Source organism: Anolis carolinensis, chromosome 6 (genome assembly GCF_035594765.1).
Source record: "Anolis carolinensis isolate JA03-04 chromosome 6, rAnoCar3.1.pri, whole genome shotgun sequence".
NCBI classification, from domain to species: Eukaryota; Metazoa; Chordata; class Lepidosauria; order Squamata; family Dactyloidae; genus Anolis; species Anolis carolinensis.
This window is the reverse complement of record NC_085846.1, coordinates 76164116-76179910: the sequence shown is the minus strand read 5'-3', so window position 1 is coordinate 76179910 and position 15795 is coordinate 76164116. Positions and strand designations below refer to the sequence as shown.

General features: G+C 38.8%; 1 protein-coding gene across 9 annotated transcripts in view; it reads right to left on the bottom strand.

Annotated features, from left to right (window-relative positions):
- Positions 1–2818: 2818 nt before the first annotated feature.
- The window catches only part of thrb (thyroid hormone receptor beta), a 266903-nt gene continuing 253926 nt past the window's right edge, over positions 2819–15795 (bottom strand). For all 9 annotated transcript variants that reach the window (XM_062958089.1, XM_062958091.1, XM_008118958.3 and 6 more), the window contains 2 exons: positions 13450–13708; positions 2819–10888 (listed from right to left, as the gene is read on the bottom strand). In XM_062958089.1, the coding sequence (XP_062814159.1) occupies positions 10647–10888; positions 13450–13708 (501 nt within the window). In that variant the 3' untranslated portion in view covers positions 2819–10646. The remainder of the gene's footprint in view (positions 10889–13449; positions 13709–15795) is intronic.

The window sequence follows — 15795 nt, the reverse complement described above, 5'->3', positions numbered from 1 at the left end:
TGTATGTGTACACGGGATTGCTGTTAACATATTATGAAATACACTGTGTGTAAACATTCCCTGTACAGTTGGGCCTCCACATTTGCAAATTTGATGTTTGTGGATTTGCTTAAAATGTTTTCTCTAAGAATCTCTAGATCCTTCTATAAGACTCTATAGTCAGCTTCTGGGGAAGTTGGCCACAGTTAGGCTAGACCTAGAGCTTCCTACTGATAACACATCTCTAAGAATGTCTTTGTCCTCCAGTGTAGTTCTCAGAGAAAGAAGTGTCCAGAACTTTCTGCCATGAATGAAGGAGCAGCAATGAGTGATCATGGCCAACTTCATCCATCCTCTACATGAAGGCACCTTCCACTGACTCTTATCTCAATGCATGGCTCCTACACACATTCCATTTTGTCTTGGCTCCAAGGCTTTCTGGACCAATACAATGAAGCAAAGTTTCTCAAACTTTGCTCCTCCAGATCTTTTGGACTTCAGCTCCCACAATTTCTAACAGCCACTAAGCCGGCTGGGATTTCTGGGAACTGAAGTCCAAAACACCTGGAAGAGCACAGTTTGAGAAACACTGCACTGGAGAAATAGTTAATGCAAGACGAGTGGCCACTCATTTTCTGGGTTTTCCACTCTACCTGGATTGTATAGGATCCAAATTATGATCAGAACTCAGTAGTACTCATACTAACAGTTTGTAGCTAAGGGATTTAGGTGCATCTTCCTGTTCAAACCACAGGCTGGTCATGCGTATTGAGATGCCATAACTATCTCACAGTGGCCTCTCATGAACTGTGTGTCTAGATAGCATGGCTCAGCTGAAATTGTGTTGGAGGGTGCCTCACTGCTTGATCCATAAGCTACCCTTGCAACTTCACATGAACATGAGATAGATGGGGCAAAATGTGGTATCTGAATCATGCCAGAAGACTTTTAAGGAGATGGATCTGGCTGATGGAAAGGGGCTAAGGAGGCATTTGGTTGCACTTTAGCCAGTAAGACAAATTGGTATATCATTGGTGTGTGTGTGTGTGTGGAGAATAAGAAGCTTAACCCCCCCCCCCCCCAGTTTGGGTTTGAGACCCAAGTTCAAGTAGAGTATCCTCATGTGCTAGTCCAGAACTTGGGGGGGGGGGAGGGGGGTGGTGAAATTAAATTGAATGTGTATCTCCCTAATACATACTTCTCAAACCAATACAGGGAGCCTGTTATCTGATTACTCTTTATCTGATGAACTCGCTCTTTCTACACTTTCAAATTACAAATGAGTTCCATTTGTGAGGGATCTGTTCTTTCGTCATTTCTTGCCTACAGAGGCTTGCTGAGAGGGAGAAACACATCCAGATGACTGAAAGACTTTGCAAGTAGTGCATATGTAAGCAGACGGACAAGTCAAAGCAAGATCTTGTAAATCTCATATGTTCCCGGCACAGGTTCTACTTTTCAACAAATTTCATTTTCTGATAGTGCTGTGGTCCTTAACCCGTCTGATAAATGGGGGCCTTCTGTACATAATTGGAATGGTTACCTTCAGTATGTATGTTCCTTCAAATTTTGCAGTGCAGTTGTCCAACTGGACACATGTTGTAGTAGAGCCTGTGAGTAATGTTACAAACAGTAGTATGGGTGCCAGAAGGGGGAAAAGGGTTACTCGGGAGCAGGAATCTGATGATGAGCAGCAGAGAAAGAAGATCTGGAACATACTTACAGCACATACAGATGAGGAGTCATATGAGGGATTCTCTGGGGACGATGGGTCAATGAGTGAAGAAGAAGGAGACACCATGGACTGGACGAAGATAAGAGAAGTGCAAGTTATTTGTGAGGCACCAACAACTAGTGATACCTTTATGGGGTTCTCTGGGGGTGAAGATTGACAATCAGGGGATCCAACTGATTCTTGGGGAGATCTAAATTTTGACAGGAGATGGAAGAATTGGAGGGAGAGTCAAGGGAATTCACGTGAAGAGCTGGGAGCAGCTGCGGGGGATGGTGATGGGGCGGTGGTCAGTTCATCTTCTGATGGTGATTTGTAGATAAAAGTGGGTTCAGGGATGAGGAGTCTTTTCAGAAGGTAAGGTATTGATGTGCATTTGTGTGCTGTGTATTGGGAAAGTTTCTTGTAGTTTCGCTGCTGCCTGTTTCATGTTTGGCGTTGGACTCGGATATGCGGTTTGGACCTGAACCAGTTTGGCTAAAGATGCTGCTTCTGCGGACACTAGAGCAACGCTGTTTTGGATTTCTCCTGCTTCGACCTTGGACTTCGGCTAACCATTTGTGTACTGTGCCTTTTTGTTTTGCCTCAGAGCGCTTTGTTTGACTTGTTGCTCTTTGCATCCAGTTAATCTGGATTATATTTCTGTTAACCTTTGGACCAGGTCTGGTTTGGTTTTTTTGAGTTTTGACCAGTGGAACTGCATTTTAGTTTCTCTGTGTCCCTTTTTGTTTTAATAAACTCTGTTTTGAAGTCACTTTTAAGTCTGGCCCTTTAAGGCGTCTGTGATTCCAACAACACACATCTATAAAAATGCATGAATTTGTGAAAGCAGCGAATTCAAGAAAGGACATTTCTTGTAAAAATTGAAATATTAGGCAAAATAATGTTTTGAAGGAAGTGAGCACCAAAATCAATTCAAATTTTCATGCAGACTTTTAAAAAACTTGCAATCAGGTGTGAGAAAAATAATAGAACTAGAAATTGTTAAAACAAGCAGATAACAACCCTGTCCCATCCATGATAAAGATTCCCAGAAAGATACAATGCCAAAGTGCAACAAACTGGGCTAAAAACCCTTAAAAGAAGAAACAGAGACATCAACCAAAATTCAGTTATAAGATGTTTCTTTTTAGAATTCAAGCTTACACAGTAATCTATGCCCACTATAGTCATAATTACATATTAATATCTGCATACAAAAGCTATGTAAAAATTATATTCTTCCCCCAAATATACAAATTTTCTCTTCAGATAGTTTAAAACATTTGTGATCACATACTTTAATATAGTTTAGGCTGGAAAAATATTATCCATCTAGCATATCACATAACACTGTTTCAAAGGGGGAAAAAATGAAAATCCTATCCCAGAATCTTCAGCCTGTGTAATTTTGTAAATCATGTAATTTCCAATTTTAGTTTCAGGGCATGAATACAAATAATGAAAAGGCCAAGTCCAAAACCCAGCAGAATCTGTTTTTCTTAGTTTTGAAAAGAATAGGGTATTATGGCAGGAAAAACAAATGAAATCATTTTGAAGAGTTTAGAGATGGAGACATAAGGAAACAAACAAAAAAGTAAAAGGAAGAAAGAGTCACTCATTCATGCCCTGATATGTTCTTATCTAACACTAGTTCAGTTGTGAAATTAAATAAAGTGTCTTTTTAATGTTTTACATTGTGCTCAGTAATTTACATCAATTCCATCTACACTGGGATGTAGATTTACATTTGATTGTCTTGTGCATAAATAAGGGTTAGCTTTATAAAGTTAGGTAAACTGTGCAAATAGACAGTCACAAACAGCTTAATACCTGCACAATATTGCTTTTGAAGGCGACATCATTGAATGTGGATCAATACACACAAGCAATGCAGACTTTGCATTGGCTAACAATTATACAACACAGTAAAAACTTTGTGAGAAAGGCTAAACCTTTTTTTGTCACTGTGAATTGATTTTTTTTTGGTGTGTTTCATTAAAAAAGCAGTATCGTTTCATTTCAAAATAAATGTGCTCACTTTGTTTTGAATCTTTTACGTGGAAAATAAACCTCTACCACTCTAGGATATCGTGTTTCTATAAAAATTTATATAAGGGTCATATCATAGTAGTATCAAAAGGAAATATCTGATAAATCTAGTTATCTGCATAAAATCACAACAGGACAAACCAGAGCTTCGCCTGTATGTCTTGCTGTTTCCAATGTTGCAAAAAGGCAGGCAAAGAACACTTATTTCTTAAGATATCATGAACGAAAACACAGTGTTTACAATGTTTGTCTCATTGTCCTCGACTGGGTGAGGCAAGGGACTGTTCTGGAACATAAGGCTGAGATATAGTGACTCGCCGAAAGTCACTCAATAGGTCCTTAGCAGAGCTGGGAAATAAACTCAGATGTTGCTGACCCTGTCAGTCGTATTTCTTTTTACATGGACAACCCTGGCTTTCAATGAAAGCTAAACTTATGGATCTCCCTTGATTTTGACTCTTAATTGCTGACGAAGGAAAAAGGGTTAGCCTTACAAACACTGGCTACATCTGAAAATCATGACTGGTTGGTTTTGCTTATGGTTTATGCAGCAAGTCAATATGACACCTACATGTTAAGAGTTCCATGGCATAACATTTGTCACTAGCAACAACATGCTCTTCCTGTGGTCAATAGTATTGACTAGGCAGGTCTGCAAAACAATCACCTTCTTTGTGATCCTGTTTTGTTTGCTTCTTTCCTTCTGTGCTGCAGCTGGAGCAATTTTATAGCACAAAGATCACCACAAAGGTCCAAGGTCTAACTCCGACACTTATATTTTGGCACAGTGTTGTTGAATGCTTTTAGAAATGGATTATCTCACTGTAAAATACATCGTCAAGAAATTACTGAACTCAGTCGAGACATAAAACCAGTGCAGCTTAAATACCTGTTGTTTAGAGCAAGAAACATTGAAAGATGAGATATCCGTTTTGTAGAAAATAAGGAACAGCAAAATCGTATTTAGAACATTCCACTGCTACTACACCTAGAGCAGGAAGCAAGATTGAGAGCCATGTAGCACCATAAACAAGCTGAACTAATGTTGTGGAGTAAAAACTCAGGTCTGTTGTGAGAGTAATAAAGACCCACTCCATGTAGAATAAATACCGGACATAGGCCTCACCATGGTGAGCAGTTATGCTGAAATCCACTACTCAAACATAGTATCCATGATTTGATAAATCTTACAGATAATATAACACCCTTAAATAGGACTTGGAACTTGGTTGTGATAACAAGACAAATCTGCAGGATTCAATTCAAGCCCAAGACCCAGTTCTGCTTGCTCTCTTTCTCCCTATGGTGTAAATGGTCAGTGAAACCATTGAAAGTCAGTGGGGTTACAAATATAAAACCGGAGTGACTAAAATCTGAACATCCTTCCATTTTCCAAGCCTCCTAGAAATGAACAATGGCTATTGAGATGTGATGGATGACTCATAGAAATTCACCTATTTCAATGAGCGCTCATGTCACACAGCATGCTTTGCTGAACAACTATACTCCTCATACAGTAGAGTCTCACTTATCCAACATTCGCTTATCCAACGTTCTGGATTATCCAACGCATTTTTGTAGTCAATGTTTTCAATATATCATGATATTTTGGTGCGAAATTCGTAAATACAGTAATTACTATGTAGCATTACTGTGTATTGAACTACTTTTTCTGCCAGATTTGTTGTATAACATGATGTTTTGGTGCTTAATTTGTAAAATCATAACCTCATTTGATGTTTAATAGGCTTCTCCTTAATCCCTCCTTATTATCCAACATATTTGCTTATCCAACGTTCTGCCGGCCCGTTTATGTTGGATAAGTGAGACTCTACTGTACTTTTGTTTAAATTGTAACTTAGTTTTCAGGATACCGAATAGCAAAGGACTAATACAGTTTAAGTGCCTACCACCGTATTATATCATTGTAAAATGCTGCGTCATAAAATGTTCTTGTATGTGGAATGGCTTCTTGTTCTTGTCTAAGATGGGAACAATCCATGGGACTTGGGGACATTCTTCCATAATTGTTGGTTGCGAGCAGATACCTAGCTGTGGATGAAACAGCACAAAAAACTATGCAGCCCTACTTGTATTATAACACTGACACCTCAAATGTTAGACCCGTTTCTAGGTAAATTTGACCTGTTGATTACAAAAATGGAACCTGTTTCTCCTATCAATTCTAGGTTTTGGGATACTGAACATCTATTAGTAACTATCTCCTTGCCCATAGAAAATCATGATAACTATATCTAAGAAACTAGAGCTGATGTGGTCTATCCAAAACAATTTTCTGAATCAGCACCCCAAATAACCCCAGGAATAGTCCTAAAAACCAAGACACAAAGATTTATTTTTGTTGGGCTGTGTAATCTGACTCCAAACATTTCATACTTTCAGTGATAAGTACAGTTGTCTGTACTGTGAGTGTTACTTTATTTTGAAAAAAGCCTCAATAATTGTCGCAAATGCTCTGGGCCAAACTAACTGAGATATTAAAGAGACATTTCCAGGGGCCCCTCTTTTTTTAGGTTACATTCCTATAAACATTTATGAAGGAATAAAAACATATAGGATTGCAGCCATGAGATGAAAAAAGGAAGATTTGATCAACATCAAAATAACAAGGAGTATTTATGTTGTTTTGATGACAAATTTTCCCTGTAGTCTGATTCAAACAGGCTCCCCTCATGCTACTGTCAGAAAAACTATTTCCCTACTGAGGAAATAGATGAGCAGCAAGATAGATCAGGAAAATGGGTTGCAAGAATTTAAGCCTTCCTTCTACAGTGTAGAATTTCCTTCACAATTGCAGCTGCTTTAAAAATATATTTTAAAAAGATGAAAAATACAATTGCAGGTCTTCCGTAACTTATTTAGTTTTAAGTAAGGTGTTTAGGGTGGGCAGAAAAACTTTCAAGAGAAATAGCCGAACTGAAGCTTGCAAACTACTGGGGGTGAACCCAGATCAACACTCCTGACATCTCTAATGCATGCCAGATTTGTCCCTTATTATCCCCATATTAACTACTATACATTTTCTGCACACTCCACTTGCCTTCCAGAGCTTGAGTCCAAATCTATAGTAATTAATGCTGAATTCAGAGAAGGGCATTACACGTTTTTCGAAAATGTTTAATGGAATGTTCACCAAGCCCCCCAAAAAGAGGAAAAGGGAAATCTCGACATTAGATTGTTTTATATTTGGGGTTACGATATTGCCAGTTAGCCCTATTTAATATCTGTAAAAAGGAACAAACAGGCTAACTTTAGTCAAAAGGAGTTTGGGCACATAGGTTCAAAATTCATCATAATCATCTAAAAATATTACGAAAGCTAAGATATGATCATGACCCAAAATAGGGATAGTGATAAAGAGAGCAGAAAATGACAGGATGAAAAATGGACTCAAGAGGTTTGTAATTTTTCTTATTGTTGTTGCATTGCAATTTCCAGAATCCCCAGCTGACATGGCCTTTTGGAATTTTGAAAGTTGTAATCAAAATAGGAACTTTTTCCACACTCTGTGTGGATTCTGTATCATCCATGAGGAAATATCAGCAGCTCGTTTTTATAGACATACCCTGAGTACTAGTTTTTCCTTTGCCACATCTATTTCAACAAGATCTGTAATGAACAAATTTATGAAGCTAATACTGTAGCATTTCAAATCTATTTATTAAAAAGTAGGAGAATGGAAGTGCTACTAAGAGGGTCAGTTAAAACTTTTTATATATTTGTCATTAGTACTGAAAAAGGCAGATGGCTCACAGATGTTTATGCTTGGGTAGATTGTTGATCTAATGTATACATTTGTTCATTTTTAGAAAGTTCCCTGAGTTGACCTAATTATATTTTTTAAAACTTCAACTAGTGAAAACTTCTTTGAAACCTTGCATATCTTTATGCCATCAGAGGCTTATTGGGGGGGGGGGGGCATCACAAAAGCTTGCAATTATCTCCCTTGAGGCTATACTTTTGTCTCTGAGAATTGACTATTTATATAGTGATATCTGGACCTACCACTTTCAACCTGCATAGCTTCATCAAACATTTCAACTTTTTTGGGGAAATGTGTCCCACAAAGAAGTTTTGAAAAACCCAATATAGGCCTATTATTATATAAAGCTCTATATCAAATATCAAAAACTGTCATCTCATTGACATTGGTCAACAAGATACTTTGCTGCACACAGTTTGGATGTCTGCTTCAACAAGCAGTCTTATGTTTTGCGATAAATAGGAGCTTTACAACAAAGTTTTCTGAAGTGTGGGCTTAATTTTTTTAAATGAAGTCAACATACAAACTCTAGTTTTCCAGAAAGCATTTCAAGCATTGTCCAACCCTTCCTCTGGATGAGGGATGGGCACCTGAGGCCCTCTAGATGTTTGAGGTCTGAAGACATATTTGGACATGACTTGGCATTTACTTATATAGTTCACAAATCAGGCATATCAAAATCATTGAGATTATTATGATTCATCTAGATTTAAGAAGGTGTAGAATTAATCCTTGAATAAATCATAACAAGTCCCACTGATTTCAATGTGTCGGCTCTAGATATGACTAAATCTGAAACCAACCCAATAGGAATAAACACAAAGCCATGTACTTAGGTAAAGTCTACAGATAGGAATTTGCACATTAGCAAGGCAGACTGGATGATAATTGGGCATATGAGGATTTAGAAGATTTCCCCTCCTAATAGATAGCTGTGGGCAAAAAGGACGTTATCATTCTTATCTGGTCCAAAGTGGCAGTCTACCTGAATACAGGTGTTTCTATGGATGGATAATGTACCTTTAGCTGTCTCTCTGGAATAGATTCCAAAGATGTCCATGGGTGTACCCAAGACTTCTGGAATATATTCTGGAATGTTTCTTTAAATAACAGACTTCATTGTGACAGGACATCCTGCTTCCTGAACTCTTTTTTATGGAAAAACTTGCCATGTGAATTGTTAAGTAAGAAACGAAAGCCCCAAGCTCTTTAGTAGCAAGGACCCCCAGTTTCTTGGATCATAATCTTGGCTTATAGTCAACGTAAGAATATCTGTACAGTGGCAGAGAAAAGATTGTTGTTACTGATATGTCAATGCATAGAAGAAATGGTTCATAACTCATGCCTTGAAAATAAGCAACATTAGCTGAGGTCCACCTGCTCAGAAGGAGGTCTGTTCTAATATACAACATGAACATGGGGACAATTTGTAACAAAGAGGAAACGACAGCTCTCCTAAAGCCTTCCAAACACACTGGTGCTATGATTCCAGCTTAATTATACCTTGTTACTACTTAGTTTCTCAATAACAAATCTCTCCCTGCCCAGTGGATCAAAATTACCATTATGAGAAAATAAACAATTCAGGGCACCTGGATCTGTACAATTTTAACCATTTGTGGACAATTTTGCTTTCTAATCACTATGATGGAGTCATATTGGACCATTGGCCCAGATCTCCACCCAACTGACTAATATACATGATCTTCAGACCTTGGCCTATGGAGAATACAGATGACAATTTCATCATCTCAGTGATGCATCCATGATAATTTTTTTAAAAAATCACTACAAATGGATGGTAAGCCAGCATAGTGATTATGAGAATGTGACATGTGAATAAAGCAGTAATGCTGAAAAAACAATGGTGGCCTATAGTGTTTTCCTTTGGGGGCAGCCATACTTTTTCTCCTATGTTTTATTCTGGTTTCATTTACGTGTTTTGCACTTTTAGAGTAGATCTTGCCTTTAATCTTTAAATCACACAAAGCCAAAGGCCTGGGAGCCATATGAGCTTCACGAAGCCTGTATGGGATGGAAATGTCTATGTGCCTATCAGATTTCTACACCAATGAGAAATGAATGGATTGAGGCCAAAGCCATCAGGTTACAACAAGAAAAAAACCACACTGAATGATGAATGTGACGTCTTTCTCTATGTTCTAACATGAAGTCAAATTGGTTTAAGGAGACTTGGTACAATGTTGAATCAGGCTGTCAGTTTGTATTCTTGCAGGCCTGCCTTCCACACATTTATGCCCTAGATAAAATATGGACAACAGAAGCAAATAAGAGATTTTGTCCACATTTTGGAGTAATGTTGACTTATTACATTTTTAAAAGATCGAAAGGTGCAAAAGTTTCTGATTTTTCTCAAAGTAATGATGCAAGTATGGTAATGATGGAAGGCGTCGGCTAAACAGACATTGAGCAAGACCAAGAAAGTCTAGAAACCATCAGTATGATCAAGTGAAGGTTAGGCAAGGCTAAGGCTGCAATCCTATACAGATAATTCTGGGGAAATGTCCCAGTGAACTCAATATGGCTAATTCCTGTGCAGATGTGTATAGGATTGCACTGCACATCCTTTTGATTTCAGCTGGACCTGGGCAGGACTAACACTTATTAGACTGTTCTGAATACCTCATCAAGGATATCTCATTTCCTGAAATTGACTTAATACTGTATAAAATATGGCAGTTTTTTTTTTAAAAAAAAATTAGTATCTGATTATCTATTCACCTTCCTGACACGTCATCATATTTCATCATCTCTCTCCAAACAGCAATGAGCGTGAGCTTGTGATTGCCTGAGTGCTGGTGAATGAAACTGATTCACTTAAATTCTCATTCTCAAACTCTCCAAGGATTCACATCAAAAGGACTGAAATATACACACACACAAACACAGAAAAATGCAACTGTCACAAGTACCCGCTTTGAAGGGAGATATTCATTCGTGCCTATTAAAAACAATTCTCCAACCAAAAACAAGGTGGAACAAAAAATGGGAATGGACCATGGGGTAAGGTGGGTGGATGAGTGGGGGAGAAACACTAGGCAATGGAATGAAATGACACCCAGTAGTGCTATAAGAACTCTGAGAACCTCTTCAGTCTTTTTAATCCTCAAAAACTTCCAAGAACAAAGGGGGAAAGAGTTCTGTTGGGCATTCCACCTTCATGTGCAGGAAGCGGCTAGCGTGACAGGCTCCGATCATTCGTAGGTCCGTCACTTTCATCAGCAGTTTTGGCCAAAAGTGTGCAATGTGGTGCTTTCTGTAATTAATGTAGTGTTCAAATGCCAGGAGGAAGCCTTCTTGACACTTTTCTATTCGTTCGACGCTGACGAGACCTGGGCGATCTGTGTGATTTAGATGGGAAAATGAATGTTATTCAGTCACACTGATTCCAGTTGCCACAAAAAGTTCTTTCTTGGGAGCTCAGACTAAGCTGAGAAGTTTTGCTGAACGCATGGGTTCCTTTATATTTCCCAATACAAGACCAACATGACAAAGCATTTAACAGAAGCTCAATAAATGTTATTACAGAACAATCCTATAAGAAGAAAGAGGAATAATCCAAAATGGGCAAACTGCCTTTCCCCGTACTTTGACAAGTTTGCATTGGCAGTAGAGAAAGCTGCTACCACTGGTTTTCTTCTTGATTTTCTCACTATCCTTCCAACTGGATGGAATTTAAGTACAGTAGAGTCTCAGTTATCCAAGACTTGCTTATCCAAGGTTCTGGATTATCCAAGGCATTTTTGTAGTCAATGTTTTCAATATATCATGATATTTTGGTGCTAAATCCATAAATACAGTAATTACAACATAACATTACCGCATATTGAACTACTTTTTCTGTCAATTTTGTTGTATGACATGATGTTTTGGTGCTTAATTTGTAAAATCATAACCTAATTTGATGTTTAATAGGCTTTTCCTTAATTCCTCCTTATTATCCAAGATATTCGCTTATCCAAGGTTCTGCCGGCCCGTTTAGCTTGGATAAGTGAGACTCTACTGTATGTGTTAGCTCTGAAATGTATCACAGCTCACCAGATTGAAGCCTCCTGACTTTTTAACATTAGAAATCATGGTGTTACCTGTCATCCCCTTAGGCTCCCCTTTTCTCTTTTTCATCCTCAAAGCAATTGGAAGGGAAATAATAATAATAATAATAAAAACTTTATTTATATACCGCCCTATCTCCCGGATGGGACTCAGGGCGGTTTCCAGTCATAAAAACAACACAAACATTACATAACAATGTAATAACACATTATTAAACAAAGTAAAATAATGCAATTATAACAATAAATAACACTTACATGACCAGATCAAGGGGATGGGAACCATAAAGCCAATATATTAAAATGTATCATTTTAGGCTAGGGAAATCTTGTGCAATATATTCAGGTCCATTATGTATATTTATGTGGTATCCTGATTGTAGTCTGAAACATTTGGGGTGGCTGCACAAAAGACCCCTTTCCTGGTCAAAAGGGAAGCTCCTAGAAATAATCACCTGAATGTTTGATCCCTTCACCGAGGGCATAGCTATGCAGACTGTTTTTAGAGGTCTTGCCCTTCAAAGTAACCACTGAACCATTATGTCAGTTTATGGGCATGGCAGGGAAATTCTGAAGATCCAGATCTTCCCCGATCTACTTCTGCATGCACTCTGTCACATTATCCAAGAGAGGAAGAGGTTTTCACACTAACAATCTTGTAAGAACCTGGTTACAACACCAGATCCCCTTCTTTGAGAAGGGATTAGGGGTGTAGCTATATAGAGCATCAAATGAACACATTGCCTTTCAAATCCCTCGTTCTCCAACTTAAAACCTCAGTCAAGCATTTAAAAATGCTAGGTGTGAGTGGATTTCAGTGACTCATTCTCTGCAATCCAAGAAATTTGGAAACTGAAAAAAAAAACCTAAACTGGGGGCAATAGTGGTATGGATTCTTAGCAGTGGGGAATTGCCTTCATTTTGTACCCCAATATGGCTACATCCCAGAGAATGGTCCTTCTGCCTTATTTTTGACAAGGGTGATCTGCATGGACTCCTGAAACATTTATTTTATTTATTTATTTACTGTATTTTTACCCTACTCTATCTCAACCCCAAAGGGGACACAGAGCAGCTTTCAAATTGGCAATAATTCATTGCCATATTAACATAAAAACATATGAAATTACAATATACATTGAGCATTAAAATCATGAAAAGCATAAAACACTAATGTATAAATACTTTAAATAAGCTGTTAAAACAGCACATATAGATCCAAAACCATAATCCAGAAACAGTTCCAATCACATTGGATTCACTTCGCAGCTGCCTATAGCCCTGTAGGTAAGGTAAAGGTTTTCCCTGACGTTAAGTCCAGTCATGTCTGACTCTGAGGGTTGGTGCTCATCTCCATTTCTAAGCCGAAGAGCCGGCATTGTCCGTAGACACCTCCAAGGTCATTTGGCCGGCATGACATGGAGCGCCGTTACCTTCCTGCCAGAGCGGTACCTATTGATATACTCACATTGGCATGTTTTTGAATTGCTAGGTTGGCAGGAGCTGGAGCTAACAGTGGGCGCTCACGCCGCTCCCGGGGTTTGAACCTGGGACCTTTCAGTCTCCAGCTCAGTGCTTTAACGCACTTCGCCACCAGGGCTCCATAGCCCTGTACAACACTCCAAATGCTTGGTTCCATAGCCAGGTTTTAACTTGCTTTCTAAAGTACAGGAAGGATGGGGCCAATCTAATTTCTTGCTCCCAGGGACTATAGGCTTCCAAATAGGATTTTAATTGTAACTTTTCTGAGCATGTTCCAAACAGGATTCCATCTTCTGAGAAGAAACCATAGAGTCCCTTGCAATTTGGCAAGTGGAATCATGATAAAGAGGGAAAGATTTCTTGCCTACCTGAAGACATCAGCAGTACAGCCTGAAGGAGGGCAACTTCCGTGTCATCGAGGTTGAATGATGATAGTGACATGCCCAGGTCGAAAATGGCATCTGATACTACGCCAAGACCCCCATTTTTCAGTTGGCCCCTTGTCACCGCAATCTCCCCATTCAATGTTAAAGTCTCACTTTCAGGGTCATAGCGTACTGCTGCTCTGAGGGACATGATCTCCATGCAACAGCCTTTCAGAAGGATTATCTGGTCTTCACATGGCAGCTGAAAAGAATGGCAAGTGAGAATAAATTTTCCCAGGTAGAGCAGGGTTTTCCAAGTTGCCAAAACATCATACAAGCCAAAGTCCTATATATTGTGTGCTTCCCAGGAAAACTTTTCATTGCATAACCATCCTGCACCATTTCTGGAATTTTACAGAGCACCAGAAGACAACCACTTCCACTGATAACCCTCCTGTGCCTCTGTCTACATTTCCTCCTTTTCTCCCAGAAGAAAATCTGTTAATAGGGACAAGATGGAATAGTTGGCCAAAGCCTTTTGACTGGTAGCTCTGGAAGCTGTCTACCGCAAAGTACTCATAGTATCTTTCCTTCATCTCACTGTGATGACAAAGATTTGCTGGGAACATCATCTTGATGATGATATCCACATGTCACTTTCCAACCAGTTACCGTATCTTTTTTTTTAGACAATAACTCTCAGAATCCAGCTAGTATAGCGCCTAAATCTAGGAGTTGTAGTAGTCATAATTATAATACTAATTGCAATTTTGATCATAATCATAAGTGTAATAATTAAAACCAGATTTTGTAAAAGGTCTGGCACAGAGGCACAATATGTGTTACTCTCAAAAGGCAGGTTTCAGAAAAAAGCGACCAACCTGACTCAATTGAGCTATTTCAATTAAGATTTTAAATTAACAACAGCAAGAGATGCTATTAAACCAATCTTTCCACTACCTCCCACAGTCCATCCTCCAGAGTTAATTCTTAAAGGTAGGAAGTCTAGTCCATCTTGTTTTTAGGTCTGAAGTACTAGGTATTAACTTCACAAATTCTGAATGGCAGTTACTGAAAACAAAAATCTGCTTTGTGTTGGCTTCACTTCAACTTATTTTATTTTGAGTCATGAGCTGTGCCAGAGATGGGGGCGGGGAGCCATATTTATAGCCCTGACATAATGATTATATTTAATCTTGACAAAAAGCATTCCGAGAGGGCAATGGGATCTTGCCTTAGCAGAACTGAAAGCAACGCTCCAAGGGGCAGAAAGAGTTTTTAAAATGTCATTATTCGAAAACAAAAACTGACATTGATTGCACTGTCATCTCCTCAGTCTCCCACCCCCAGTTGCCAACTTTAGATGCAGTAAATTCATGGGAAGGCTGACTGATCCTACATGGTTGGATTCCCCTGCATCAGATTGAATAGCTTAGGCAGAACAGGAATCACAGGGAAATCCAGGTACTTCTGTTACTAAAGGAAGTTGTGCTGTTTCCCATCCAGAAAGAAAAGAGGGGTGATGGGTTAAAAGCATAGAGAGATAAAAGGACCAAATCTGATTCAGTTACCTAAAATTATCTGATGTTGAAAGAAAAATTCCCTTGAAATCAAGGTGAATCTACGATAGAATCAATGCAGTTTGACGCTACTTTAACTGCCATTGCTGAATGCTTTGAGACCACAGGAGTTGTAATTTTACAGGGTCTTTTACCTCCTCTGTCATCGAGTGCTGGTACCTCACCAAACTATACATCTTTTAAAGTACTTGTTTCTGCATCTACAAATCCCAGGATTCCATAACATTGTACCATGGCAGTTAAGGTGGCATCAAACTGCATTAATTCTACAGTGTAGATGCCCCTCAGATGATTATATTTAATCTGACGGTCCCAGCCAGCATAGCTAATAGTAAAGGTTTGTAGGAATTCAGATCCAGCACCTTTCGAGGTTTCGTGTGTTTCTCAGTCTAATTTTGAGGTTCATGCGCTATTTGGGTGAGGCTATGAGTTTCTGATCAGATTGGTAGGAAGGAGTAGTATTTGAGATGTTTATGTATGCAGGATAAAAAGAGGGTAAAGGGTCCAAAATGACTGGTTAACATACCTTTACTAGTCAGTAGCCAAACTGTACCAGTCAAATCTTTTTTTTCTTTTTGTATGGGATAATTGCAGGTAAGTGGTTAGAACTGTTGGGAAAGAATTGGAAACTACATCTTTGCAAAGGTGAACATCCCCATGCATCCTCTCTATTTCTCTTCTCTATCAAACCTGGGACCTATGGGTTTTCCTTACAACTAGAGACAAGTCTGGATAAGTGTAATGTTTTGCCATGTCAAACATGAGGCAG